This window comes from Heteronotia binoei, chromosome 1, assembly GCF_032191835.1.
Source record: "Heteronotia binoei isolate CCM8104 ecotype False Entrance Well chromosome 1, APGP_CSIRO_Hbin_v1, whole genome shotgun sequence".
NCBI lineage: Eukaryota > Metazoa > Chordata > Lepidosauria > Squamata > Gekkonidae > Heteronotia > Heteronotia binoei.
In genome coordinates this window covers 53,827,977-53,842,523 of record NC_083223.1, presented here as the reverse complement: position 1 = coordinate 53,842,523, position 14,547 = coordinate 53,827,977, and the positions used below count along the sequence as shown (strand labels likewise).

The 14,547-nt window shown below is 43.3% G+C and overlaps 1 protein-coding gene across 3 annotated transcripts in view; it reads left to right on the top strand.

Annotated features, from left to right (window-relative positions):
- The window catches only part of SNTG2 (syntrophin gamma 2), a 442,273-nt gene extending 428,708 nt beyond the window's left edge, over positions 1-13,565 (top strand). For all 3 annotated transcript variants that reach the window (XM_060234602.1, XM_060234592.1, XM_060234610.1), the window contains one exon: positions 13,295-13,565. In XM_060234602.1, the coding sequence (XP_060090585.1) occupies positions 13,295-13,426 (132 nt within the window). In that variant the 3' untranslated portion in view covers positions 13,427-13,565. The remainder of the gene's footprint in view (positions 1-13,294) is intronic.
- Positions 13,566-14,547: the final 982 nt, after the last annotated feature.

Genomic DNA, 14,547 nt, shown 5'->3' with positions numbered 1-14,547 from the left:
GGCAGGTCCGGCCACAGCGGCTGCAGGGAAAAGTCTGATTTAGGGTTGGTGCTGTAGCAGTGCGATTCTTCCTCAATCTCCTTTTGTCCTCAAGACCAGCTTTGCGTGCGTTCTCAAAGGAAGAGACAGCCTGGTGGATGGTGTGCCTCCATGCTTTGCGATCTGAGGCTAGGTCAGACCACTGGTGATGGTTGATGTGACAGGTGCTAAGAGATTTCTTCAAGGAGTCCTTGTACCTCTTCTTTGGTGCCCCTCTATTTCGATGGCCGGTGGAGAGTTCGCCATACAGGGCAATCTTGGGAAGGCGGTGGTTTTCCATCCTAGAAATATGCCCTGCCCAGCGCAGCTGCGTCTTCAACAGCAGTGCCTCGATGCTGGTAACCTCCACCCGCTTGAGGACTTCAGTGTTGGTCACAAAGTCACTCCAGTGGATGTTGAGGATGGTGCGAAGGCAGCGCTGATGAAAGCGCTCAAGGAGTCGCAGGTGATGACGGTATAAAACCCACGATTCGGAGCCGTAGATGAGGGTTGTCATCACAACCGCTTTGTAAACATTGATCTTTGTGCCTTTTTTCAGATGCTTGTTGCTCCACACTCTTTTGTGCAGTCGGCCAAATGCACGGTTTGCCTTTGCCAGCCTGTTGTCAATCTCCTTGTCAACCTTGGCATCTGAGGAGATGATGCACCCCAGGTAGCTGAACTGCTGGACTGTCTTCAGAACTGATTCACCCACAGTGATGCAGGGAGGGTGATAATCTTCCTGGGGTGCAGGCTGGTGGAGAACTTCTGTCTTCTTCAGACTAACTTCTAGGCCGAATAGCTTGGCAGCCTCTGCAAAGCAGGACGTCATATGCTGCAGAGCTGATACCGAGTGGGAGACGAGTGCAGCATCATCAGCAAACAGTAGCTCTCGGATGAGTTTTTCCATTGTCTTAGAGTGGGCCTTTAGCCGCCTCAGGTTGAACAGGCTGCCATTGGTGCGATAGCGGATGTAGACACCATCGTCATCATCTAGATCTACTGCCGCTCTTTGAAGCATCATGCTAAAGAAGATCGTAAAGAGAGTTGGCGCGAGAACGCAGCCTTGCTTTACACCTGTGCCTATTGGGAAGGGCTCCGAGAGGTCGTTGCAGTGTCTGACTTGGCCTCGCTAGTCTTCGTGTAGCTGGATGATCATGCTGAGGAACCTTGGGGGACATCCTAAACGTTCCAAGCTTTGCCACAGGCCTTTCCTGCTAACGGTATCGAAAGCTTTGGTAAGGTCGACAAAAGTCACATGCAGAGCCTTGTTCTGTTCCCTGCATTTCTCTTGGAGCTGCCTGAGAACAAATACCATGTCGGTGGTGCTCCTGTTAGCTCTGAAGCCGCACTGGCTCTCTGGGAGGAGTTCTTCTGCAATGGTGGGCACCAGTCTGTTCAGGAGTATTCTGGCAAGGATTTTGCCTGCGATGGAGAGCAGGGTTATCCCCCGGTAGTTGGAGCAGTCTGACTTTTCCCCTTTGTTCTTGTATAGGGTGATGATGATTGCATCGCGAAAGTCCTGTGGTAATTTGCCTTGTTCCCAGCAGGTGACAAGTACTTTGTGAAGTGAGCTATGTAGTACTGTGCCCCCATGCTTCCAGATCTCTGGTGGAATTCCATCAACTCCTGCTGCCTTGCCACTTTTCAGTTGCTTGATGGCTTTAACAGTCTCTTCTAGGGTGGGGATCTCATCCAACTCTGTTTTCACCGGCTGAAGTGGGGTGAGGTGGATTGCTGAATCTTGAACTACGCGGTTGGCACTGAAGAGAACCTGAAAATACTCCGAGGAATACTTGGAGGAATAATGCTCCTGGAAAACATAAACACAACAGGATTTTCAAATGTAAAAAAAAAAATCAGTTCTCATAAATAATTTTTACCAAAATTTCATTTTTGCAAAAGTACATTTATTAACCTTTAAAAAAAAAAAAATTAAACATAGAAATTGCAGACATACAGAAATGCTCTGTGCAACAATGACAGCTATAAAAGAATCAACTTCCTCTTGTTTTTTTTTTTAATAATGGGGTTTTTTGTTTGTTCATTTTGTTGAAGGAATGTGTTTCTTTTGTTTTTTCACTGTGAAGAATTGTTGTTGGGTTCCTAAATGGACTTCTTTTTTAAAAAATGGAGAAAATATGTGTTTTCAAGCATAAAAAGAGATTTTGAAGAAATTTTAATATAGTCCCTGAAAGTTCTATTGCTTTTTAATTTGTTCATTCTAGACATATAATTCCAAAAGAACTCCAGACATCTGTTCCACCTGTGTGGGTGGAAAAGGGCTCAGGGTGGTGTACAATAATAAAATACATTCATATAAAAGTACAGTATTTGACCTAAGTAGATGATGCTAAATATTTCCAATTGTGCCTCTGCAAGGAACAGGAGGGCAAGACAGATGGACAGATGGAAACCATCACTGTCCTCAACCAAACACCTGGTGGAACATCCCTTGCATTAAATCCCACAGAGAACTGATATTATTATACCTCATCGAAGTTCATCCCCTCCCCATACCCAACCCTCCTTGGGGTCCACCCCCCTCCCCTGAAATATCCATGTATTTTCCAACCTGGATCTAGCAACCCTAACAATTAATAATTAAAGTTATCCTTACCTTTTCCCTATGATACCTCGATCTTGGAACAGTGAACAGTGGTTATAGTCATTTAGTCATATTAGTGCTAGCCACTGGGTGACTGGAGTAGAACCATTTTGAGGAAAGACTTGCATTGTTTGTGTAAGTTTTTGTGCTAGCTCATGGGACTTCGGAAGAGAATCCACCTGGTTGGCTGTGTGTGAAAGTTTGAAAGGAATGTGGACTGCAGTGTGTGTGAGAGGACTGAGTGTGTCAGTGACATGTTGTGTGAAACTGGAAGGGGCAGTGTTAAGGGACAATTGTGCTTTGTGTGTTGTTTTGGATGATCTCACTTTGAGGACCTGTTAGAAATAAAGCCGGGACTTGGATATATAAGGTTTGGTTGGTTGATGTCTGTGTAAAGAACTGCTTTGTGTCCAAAAGAAGATAGAACTGTAATTTGGTACTTGCTTTCAGCTGCTAGGACATTATATGCGCAGTTATGGAAGCAAGGCTCGCCGACACGGGGATTGGGGGATTGGCCTTACAGTGGCTTTCCTCCTTCCTCGAAGGACGGGGACAAAGGGTGGCCATTGGGGGGGAGCGGTCCCGGAGGCACCCACTAGTATGCGGGGTGCCACAAGGGGCAGTTCTCTCCCCGATGTTGTTTAACATCTATATGCGCCCCCTTGCCCAGATTGCCCGGAGGTTTGGGCTTGGGTGCCATCAATATGCTGATGACACCCAGCTCTATCTACTAATGGATGGCCGGCCTGGCTCCGTCCCAGAAAGCCTGGACCTAGCATTGCAAGCCGTGGCAGGTTGGCTCAGACTAAGCGGGTTGAAGTTGAATCCAACGAAGACAGAGGTCCTTTGCTTGGGTCGCGGTGCCCTGGGAAGGGAAATCCCCTTGCCGGTTCTTGACGGTGTGCAGCTTAAAGCGGCACATAGGGTCAGGAGCCTGGGGGTTCTTCTGGAGCCTTCATTATCAATGGAGGCACAGATAGCGGCCGCTGCCAAGTCCGCGTTTTTTCATCTTCGACGGGCGAAGCAGTTGGCCCCCTTCCTGGAGCGCCGTGACCTAGCAATGGTGATCCATGCTACGGTCACCTCGAGACTGGACTACTGCAACGCCCTCTACATGGGGCTGCCCTTGTGCCGAACTCGGCGGCTGCAGCTGGTGCAGAACGCGGCGGCTAGGCTGTTGCTGGGGCTCCCAAGATGGGAGCACATACAGCCGGGGCTGCGCGGGCTGCACTGGCTGCCAGTGGTATACCGAGTTCGCTACAAAGTGCTGGTTATTACCTTTAAAGCCCTATATGGCCGAGGACCTACCTACCTGAGGGACCGTCTCTCCCCATACGAGCCCCAGAGGGCACTGAGGTCATCTGGGAAAAACCAGTTGAATATCCCTGGGCCAAGGGAGGCCAGACTGAAGGCCACCCGGGATCGGGCCTTCTCGGTCACTGCTCCACTACTATGGAACCAACTTCCTGAGGAAGTGAGGGCCCTAAGAAGTTTAGATCAATTTCGTAGGGCCTGTAAGACCCACCTTTTCAGGATGGCCTTCAACTAGTGACAGAATCAATGACAAAGCTAGGCATGCTGCTGGAAATGTTTTAATGTCCTTTTTAGAAGTCTACCAAATCTAATGTTTATAACGCCACATTGTTATGTTATGTTAATTTTAATAATTTATAACTGTTTTAACCATGTTTTATAATGTAAAACCGATGTAATGTTTATTTCATGTTGTGAGCCGCCCTGAGCCCGCTCCGGCGGGGAGGGCGGGATAGAAATAAAAAATTAAAAAAAAAAATTAAAGGTAAAATACCAGAAAAATGGGACTGGATTGTAAAAGTTATGTCATGGAGTGAAATGGATAAACTTACAAGAATCTTGAAAGGCTATGATTTAGAGGGATTTAAAATGGATTGGGATAAATTCAGTAGAAAAAGAATGGAAAGTAAAAGGACATTGGGTGATTTTTGAGAATACCACTTAGGTTTTTAGAAGAAGAAAGAAGATGAACTATAATAATTGGATGGGACTTTATAAAGTATAAGAAATGTGTTTTTTTAATTTCTCTGCAAAATTATATCTATATATCTATCTATCTATCTCTCTCTCTCTCTCTCTCTCTCTCTCTATATATATATATATATATATATATACACACACACACACTCTTTTTTATCAAGATTCTTTTAAAATTAAAGATACCTTTTTATATTAGAATTTTAGTTAATTGGCACCGGCAGAAGTCAAGATTTGGGGGGAGGGGAGGAGGGGAAAGTGTAATGTTTGGGGAAGGTAGTAAGTGTTTATTAATATTTTATTAGTATTGGATATAATTACCATATATTACCAAATAAAATTGTTTAATCAAGAACTGCTTTGTGTGGAAAAGGGTAATTTCTGTGTGTAACAAGTATTTGTATTTGGTTGGGGGGTGGTAGCATTCTAGGTCTGCATAAGGTACAAATTCCTCAGTGTTTTATTAGCTTGGACCAGAGGCTATTGCAATATAATACAGATTGTGTAAGTAGTAGGTTGTATAAGTTATGTAAGTAGCGGGTAAATAGTACATGCCAGAGGGATATGTTAAGGAGTGTTTGTACACAAGGGATGCAGTGTCATACTAACAAAAGCATTCACATGAGTCTCATACAATCATACTACACAGCTCTGTTTGGGATGTGTTTGTGTATCACAGGGGTGGCCAACGGTAGCTCTCCAGATGTTTTTGCCTACAACTCCCATCAGCCCCAGCCATTGGCCATGCTGGCTGGGGCTGGTGGGAATTGTAGGCAAAAAACATCTGGAGAGCTATCGTTGGCCACCTCTGGTGTATCAGGATGCTGATATGGTGTGCAGTGCCTTTGCCAGACATGTCCTAGGATGCTAAGGAGCATTGTGAACTTGCTTAATTTGAGCAAGAATCTGGCCTGGAAACCTTTTTGCAGTGAGGTTGCCAATTCTGGGTCAGGAAATGTCCTGAGATTACGGAGTAGAACCTGGGGAGACTTTGGGGAGGGAGGGTCCTCAGCAGGGTGTAATGCTGTGGAGTCCACCTTCTGATGTTGCCTTTGTCTCCAGGTTCTCAAGAGTGCCTCCAGCCATTTAGCCAGAATGCTACTTTCATTTCTCACTTAGCCAGCTCCTATCTCTGTGTAACAACTGAAGCATTCCTTCTGCCTGATGTCAGGGATGGCCAAGGCCATCTCTGCCTGATATGTGTGCACCTGCCAGGGGACTGGGAAAGAACTAGGGGGGAGGGATTGCTTGCTTTGTGCCCTGGGTTTGAATGTATAACCGTTTCACATAAGGTATAAGTTGAGGGTAATTGCTCACCAAAGCCAGTTTTCACAAGAGCCATCTTGAGACTAGCAGTAACTCAGTAGGTCAATAAAAGTCTTTTAATTGAATGGCCTGGTGTTGATCACTGAACTGTTGGGGACTTGATACAGGTGAACTGGTCTCTGTAGCCTGCAATTCAGCTCTAATTCCAGAAGATATCCAGGCCCCACCAGGAGGTTGGCAGCACCAATTTGCAATGCCGCAGCTTGTTCCTGGGGCAAGAATGGGGCATATTTTGGGGAGGGGCTTGGCTTTGCATGCAGAAATCTCAGGTTTAACCCCTGACATCTCCAGTTTAAAGAAGCAGGCAGTAGATGATGTGAAAAGACTTCTGCCTGAGACCCTGGAGAGCCGCTGCTGGTCTGAGTGGACAGTACTGATCTTGATGGACCAAGGGTCTGACACATATTAACCTATAAGAGTCTCTCTTCAGAAGTGCTAGGTAGCCCTTACTGCTCAAATATGACTTGATGAACATCTAAACACTTGTAACCAAGCCCTTACTTCAAGGGAAGGTTGGCGCAGTTCTGAACAGAGACTGCACCAACTACACCATGAGAAATGTTTAATAGTTTTCACACAAAAAAAAGGTCAATATTTTCATTTACCAAGACAATGCTTATGGCTACTCCATAAAAATAATAGGGACAACTTTTAAGTTAAAGACTTGAAGAACAATTGGAACATAATTCCCACTTCAATTTTTGAAAAATTGGATATGCTGTTAGCACAGGTTTTTGCCCCCCCCCCCCTTTATCAGTGACTGATGTGGTATTGATGTAGATTAGATGAAAACACAACCATGCACCGGTCACCTCGAGACTGGATTACTGTAACACCCTCTACATGGGGCTGCCCTTGTGCCGAACCCGGTGGCTGCAGCTGGTGCAGAACGCGGCGGCTAGGCTGTTGTTGGGGCTCCCGAGGTGGGAGCACATACAGCTGGGGCTGCGCGGGCTGCACTGGCTGCCAGTGATGTACCGAGTTCGTTACAAAGTGCTGGTTATTACCTTTAAAGCCCTATATGGCCAAGGACCTGCCTACTTGAGGGACCGTCTCTCCCCATATGAACCCCAGAGAGCGCTGAGGTCAGCTGGAAAGAACCAGCTGAATATCCCTGGGCCAAGGGAGGCCAAATTGAAGACTACTTGGGAACGGGCCTTCTCTATTGCTGCTCCACTACTGTGGAACCAGCTCCCGGAGGAAGTGCGGGCCCCGCGGTGTTTGGACCAATTCCGCAGGGCCTGCAAGACCTTTCTCTTTCAAATGGCCTTCACTTAATGCTGAGCCAAGATAGATTCACTGAAGATGCTTTTAGCCACTGAATTTTATAGAAGATATGAGTTATAGCACCATAATGTTAATTTAATATAAGTCGATTTAAATGATGGTTTTATCTAACTGTAATTATTGTGTATTATGGTTTTACTGTGTATTGTATTTATGTGTTGTTGTGAGCCGCCCTTAGCCTGCCTTGGCGGGGAGGGCGGGATATAAATAAAAAATTATTATTATGATTAATACCCAAATATGAAAATTTCTTCACTTGTTGAATTTCTTTGCCATTCAGAGTCCTTATGAACACTGAAAAATTTTCTTTGTTTTTCTTCAGAGAAAACAACTACTTTAGCTTTCTGTTAGTTTATTTTCAGGCTTTCCTTAATGCCGTATTCAAGAAAAGTTTTTAATTACCTCTACAGACCAACTCTTGACCAAGACAGTAGAACAGTATTGTCAGCGTAAAGCAAAACTGGAATACCATAGTAAGCCAAGTGGAGTGGGTAATGGAGCTCATTAAAGGAAGATTAAAGATCATAGAATCACAGAATCATAGAGTTGGAACGGACCTCTAGGGTCATCTAGTCCAACCCCCTGCACAATGCAGGAAATTCACAAACACCTCCCCCCTAAATTCACAGGATCTTCATTGCTGTCAGATGGCCATCTAGCCTCTGTTTAAAAACCTCCAAGGAAGGAGAGTCCACCATCTCCCGGGAAAGCCTGTTCCACTGAGGAATCACTCTAACGGTCAGGAGGTTCTTCCTGATGTTGAGTCGGAAACTCTTTTGATTTAATTTCAACCCATTGGTTCTAGTCCTACCTTCCAGGGCCACACAAAATAATTCCACGCCATCCTCTATATGACAGCCCTTCAAATACTTGAAGATGGTGATCATATCACCTCTCAGCCTTCTCCTCTCCAGCTCCTTCAACCTTTCCACATAGGACTTAGTCTCCAGACCCCTCACCATCTTTGCTGCCCTCCTCTGGACTCGTTCTACCTTGTCTATATCCTTCTTAAAATGTGGTGCCCAAAACTGAACACAATACTCCAGGTGAGGTCTTACCAGAGCAGAGTAAAGTGATAGCATCACATCACGTGATCTGGACACTATACTTCTGTTATGTAAATAGTGTTATGTAAATAATATCATTCATATATAGGTTGGACAAAAATGGACCCAAAAGGCAACCCTGCCTAACCTCACTATTGAGGTTAAATGATTCCGTCAGCTTGCTGTCATAGCTGCAACAGACCTGAGCTGTCTACATTGAATGTCTACATGAAGTTGCTGCATGAGCCACAGCAGCATTTTATCAGACATGGGGTGTTGCAGCTTTTCCCAGAGTCCTAGGGATGGTGTCAAAAGCCACTTTCAGACAGATAAATCCTTCATAAAGGAGCCAATTGGGAAATGATTGTATTTTTCTTTGATATGATATAAAATTAGACAATCATCTGAAGTAGAACTGCTCCTCCTGAATCTTATCTGCTCCTGGCCCATACTGTCACCTTTTCCAATCATCTAACAAATACTAGGGGTACATTTTGCCCAAACTAATTGGATGATAGCAGCTTAGGTCCAAGCATTCATTAGCCTTTCTTGAAGGTCAGAATTATTATTGTGTGCCTCCAAAATTTTTAGATGACACAGATATGTTTATTTGTGAAAACAGATGACCAAGGTAATTAAAGTTACAAGAAGTTAGTGCTTAAAAATACCTCAAGGGGGGAAACCTGTACTCCAAGGAGTACCATATTTGATCATATTCAGCTCATGTATTGGTCAAATTTTGAAAAAGTGTTCTATTGACATCCATCCCAAATTCAAGAGGCATGCCTATACACTATATAAGTCATAGGTATTGCCCAGTCCTCATTCCCATAACAGAGGTCATTCCGTCAGTGCCTTTTCCCTTTGTATTTCCTCACCCCTCTTCATCCCATGTCACTTTCCACCCCCATTCATCCATCTGGCCATCCCTCAACCTTCCCTCCAGCCCATTGGTGCTGCCTTCTCCCCTTCGGCCATTGCCCCACCCCCAGGGTGTTCTCCCGTCCTCCTTCCTTCCACTCTGTTCCATCCAGGAGCCGGTTGCCAGGGACGTTGGGACTGCCGCTGCTTCAGCTGCTCAGGTCTGGCTGTCGCTGCTCTCCCTCCCTAGCACTTAGACCTTTGAGGTGGATCACGGGCATCCTGGCGGCGGTGCCCTCCAATGCTGCCAAGTGCACCCAGAACAGCTGTGCCAGGAGGTTGTGTCAGGCAGGGCTAACCCCGCCGTCACTTCTTGCCACTGAGCCGGGGCCTCACCAAGCCCACTGCCAGCAGGGTAAGGTGGGGGTGGCATGTGTACCATGGCCCATTGCACACACACTCATCCCACTGCCAGTGGTTTTGTCTCACCAAGTGGAGGAGTCACTGCCATGGCATCCAGATAGGCCAGGCCTTGGGGACCTGGACAATACCCTTGGGCTTATTTTATTTTATTTAGGTTTTGTGTTGGTTTGTTTGTTGTCGTTTTTTTAAAAATAGTATTTAAAAAAAATTAATTTAAGTGGAATTTTACTTTTCTATTTCATTTTGTAAGCTGCCAGAAACAGTTTGTTGGAGAGGTGACATACATATTCTAAATAGATAATTATACCTTGATTATATAAAGTATACCTCTCTCTCTAGATATCATTAAGAGGGAGAGCAGAGTCCTAAAAAATGTCCATTGGCCACTCCAAGTTGCTGGACAGTTTAGGGGACAGAGAGAAGCAGGGAGGTTTGCTTTGTTTTTTCAAGATTGAATATGGGCAAGGAATTTGGAGCTTGCTGGGAAAACTTGCTAAGAGCCTTTTGGCTAGCAGAAATGGATTTCCAAGTTATTAGGAAAATACTTGATGTTGCTTGTGGGGAAAATGGTTGAAAATTAGTAACAATGCTCCATCTAAGCTGTAAAGTCTTGTGAGTAAAAATTCATCATTGTGAACTACTGACATTAAAGTTGTGAGTGAACTATTTGACTACTGCATAAATTAGTTTGCTCTGGGGCCATCCTTCCTGAGTTAAGACAAAAAATGTGAGAGCTGGAGACGAAAAAACTGCAAGCTTGCTCGCACTAGAGGGAACACTGATTAGTACTGATTAGTAATGCCTCCCATTTAGTTGACCTATTGGTAAACTACTGAAAGTAACTGTAATCACCAGGCAATTTTTATGTTTTTAAATTTACATTATAGCCCACCTTTCATACTGAGACTCAAGGAGGACCACAATATATAAAACAATGTTATTAAACAGCATAAGACATCCAATTAAAAATGCAATAGGACCAGGACTACAAAAATTAGAAAAACAGTGAAAAAGAGAAAAGTATCAGATGACATAAAAAAGCAGAAAATGCAATTACAAAAATAAAAGACAGTGAAAAAAGAAGATAATATGTGGAATAAAACTTAGAATTTATAAACCTATTCCTTTTATAAAACATATCCTTTTCACTCCTTGAAACTTGAGCCTGGAAACAACCACCCACTTGGGGAAAGCATGATCAGAAATTCATCTTTTCAGTATTGAAACTATTCCAAGCCTTACATGCAAGTAATCTATATTGATTTCTCTGAAAATTACATCTGTATAACAACGTGCAAACCCCCAGCCTTAGCAACTGGACAAAGCAGTAGTTTACAAACGGATGAAGAAATTTAATAACGAAAGATGTGAGAAAAATCTCTCTGAAGATTTTGCCAGTGTTATCAAAACTTTGGGGGGGCTGCCTTCAAATTACACTTTAAATGAAACCTGGTTACAGCCTAGAGATTTCTAGATCCCTCTGCAATCTTACCAAAACTTGCCTAATTTCCCTCAAAATTCATGAAATAGTTTGCCTTAAGGGAAACTTCAAAGTTCACGTTGAGTTTTTCTTTAGGCGAAATCTGGCAACTGTCTAAGGATCTTCATAAACCTCTAAGAAACTTTGCTAATCAAAAGGCTATCGAAATGTCTTGGAGATTCTTCCCAGAGCAGGTATCAAAGGTCATCAATGCTGAGTGCCTGCCAGGGCTGCAGGAGGTCTTGTTCTCAAAGCAGCCAGCACAACAGCCGTCCACACTGCCCCCACTTTGCCTCTCTGCTTTCTGGCAGAGAGTGAGGAAAAGGACGAGCCATTGTGGCAGGTGTTAAATAAGGATAAAAATAAGATAGGCTATTGATTGGCTATTGACAGGTAAAAGATGGGGATTAGAAGTTTTTAGGCCAAAGGGAAGCAAATAAGCTTGCTTGCAGAGCAGTGTAAAAGGCACTTCAAGTGATGTGAAATATGTCTGTGGTATTGTGAAAAGCTGTCCTTGCTTGGAAAGTCCCAAAGGGCCTAGGAAATGGGACTGTGGATAGCTAGCTAGCAAACTAATGTTACAACATACAGCTTGATAAAACAGAACTATATGTAAAGCAACCCGGGAGGTAAATTCCTGGAGAATCCCAAAGAGAGTTGTTTACTAAACCGGAAAGCTGCCGTTTAGCTTGTGGTATGACTGCAAACAATGCTGCCATGTAATGCCACGTATGGAAAGTACCGAAAAGACCCAAGTATGTCCCGCCTGTGTCGTGATATATTTCCAGTTTGTGATGTGTTTCCAGTTTGCTTGATTTTTGCTGATGTATAACTTTAAGCAGTATAAAACCCTATGTTCTGTTTATAATCCGGGTCAGGCCCACAGCTTTTGACGTGAGCCACATGGGCCTGATCCATGCGCATGTTACTTCAATAAAGAGAAAGCTGTTTTCCTGATCCTGCCTCAGGCCTCATCTGTCACTGAACCAACCATCAATTGCCTACTGCAGGGGTTTCCTGCAACATCATGAGTCAACACAAATACACACACAAACCCACACCTAAAGAGGGATGAGGGTCTGCAGCTTTCAGGACCTTCTCTGGGTGAGTGCCAGTACAATGGTTAGAGTGTTGGGCTAGGATCTAGGAGGCCCATACTCAAGTCCCCGCTCCATCATGGAAGCACACTAGGCTGACCTTGTGCCCTGACCTACCTCACAGATTGTTGTGAGGATAAAATGGAGGAGTGGAGAATAATAATTTGTATCCACACCGAGGAGAAAAGTGGAGCATAAATACCAACATGAAACAAATTTTAAAAATCCTTCCTTCCCTTGATGCACACATGCAGCACATGACAGTTCATCCTCTTTTCTCTGATTTTCTGCATACACACACACACCTCCCAAAAAGGGTGGGTCCCAGTCACTCCTTCCCCCATTGATGTACGCTATCTGCTGTGCATGTATGGTGGCAGCTGTTTGCTTCCAGATCTTTGCCATTGCTTGGAAAGAGGGCAAACAAGCTGGTGAGTAGCTGGTGGTTGCAGATGTTCCTCCTAGACACTGTTGGCATTTTTTTCATGTATCTTGTCTCTTTGTAGAGACAGAGCATCTGTAGCCGGTATGAACAGCTGCCCTGCTGCTTACTTGGCCATCAGCTCGTTAACACCTTTCCTGGGGAAACAGATGGGAAGGCCCAGCAGATGAGAACTTGCCAAAGGACTCCACCAATCCTAGGACTGGCCTTGTTCCCATAGTTGTTCAGCCCTGAAGAGAAACACCCAAATGCTCTTCAAATTTAGCTTTAGGCTGAAATTTCAGTACTAACTAAGGTAATATAAGATCATATCCCTTCTTTATCACCATATATACAGAGATGGTTTACCAGCTTTCTATTTCTACCCACTCATATGGAATTGGTGGGGGGGGGGGGAGACAGTAGAGCAAGCAGGTGCTTGGGCAGAGCCCAGCACCTGAAGGCAGAGCTTGAACCATCTGTTAGTCAGAAGAGTGCAGGAATCCAAGATTTCTGCTTACCAGAGATGAAAAATATTTTTAAAATCAGAATATTCAAATGTTAATCCTCCCTTCAGGTAAGAAAAATTATATTATTACACTTGACAGCGAACTTCAAATTATAAAAAGAAATAGTTTTTTTTTCTTGAGATGCATGTTGGTTTTTAAAATATGTGAATCCTATTACTTAACTATTTTTTCTCATTTTTTGTTTCAGGAACTAGAATTTCAGGATTTGACAGCCGTTTTAAACTGCATCCACTCCTTTATAGCTGCTAAAGTTGCATCACTGGATCCATTGTTTATAGACAGCCAGAGCATTGCAAGAAAATATACTTACAGCAACTAAAAGAATTCTGTGTTGTGATTATGACAGAGAAATTATTTTCTTAAAGAAAAAAAGCTATTTCATGCACAAAATTACAAAATTCCATGTGATTTTATAAGAGATCTATAGTTGGGTTATCAATAAAAACTACTAGTTTTCACATTTGATTCATCATTGTTAATCTGATGAGTTAAGCATTTATTCAAACTGAATCAGTTTGTTGCCTTGCACCTAAATGAATATTTTCACAATACATAAACTGTAATCTTATTTATGACCTGTTCTCCAACAATGCAGATTAGAAAATTTAACAATAGTTACAGGGAGCCAGAATTTACTATTTCTATTCCTAATTTCATTTTCAAAAACATCCGGTAACTTCAAATTAAACATATGCAGCTAAATTTGTAGCCTGACAACAGAGTTTGGCATAAAAAGTCTCATGCTGAGCCTCACAAAGACCGTTAATTGTTTATAATTAATTCATGTGGTTATGATATTTATAATCCAAGATCCATTTTGGAGGTGGGGGTGGGGGAAAGACTAGTCTCATTTGTCCACTAAAGAGTTATTTTTTAAAAAACAAAGGTCTGTTAAAATGTAGGTACTTTTCTGCATCAGTAAGAACAACAGTGATTGTGCTGCAAATTCTAAAGATGATATTACTTTATCACAATGTTGTTTGTGAAGTTTTTTAAATACCAGCATGTAGAAGCAAACACTAATACGACGCAAGCATCTGGCTTTCATTCCGTATTCCTCTCTCAACCCAAGAGAGGCATGATACAGTTATTTTACATAAATACTCAGTTATCCACATAATTTCATTTTAAAGAAAGCAGGACCAGACTGTTCTCCCTTGCTGTCATCTTTTCTTATCACATGTGTTTTTTCTTCAAAAAGTAGGAATGAGAGGACATCTGGGATGAAGGCCCCTTTGAAACTCTTCAGTAGTATCCTATGCAGTGCCCGTTGACTGTGAGAGACTCAGAATGGCATGGCTTAGCTTAGAACGGCACTGCTATAGTGTCTTCCTGAGCAGACCTGAGCAGAATTCTGTGTAGACCACTAAAGTATAGCAGCTTTCAAATAGCTTCCTGTTCATGTTCACCAACAAATCAATTGAATAAAAGAGGTGCTTT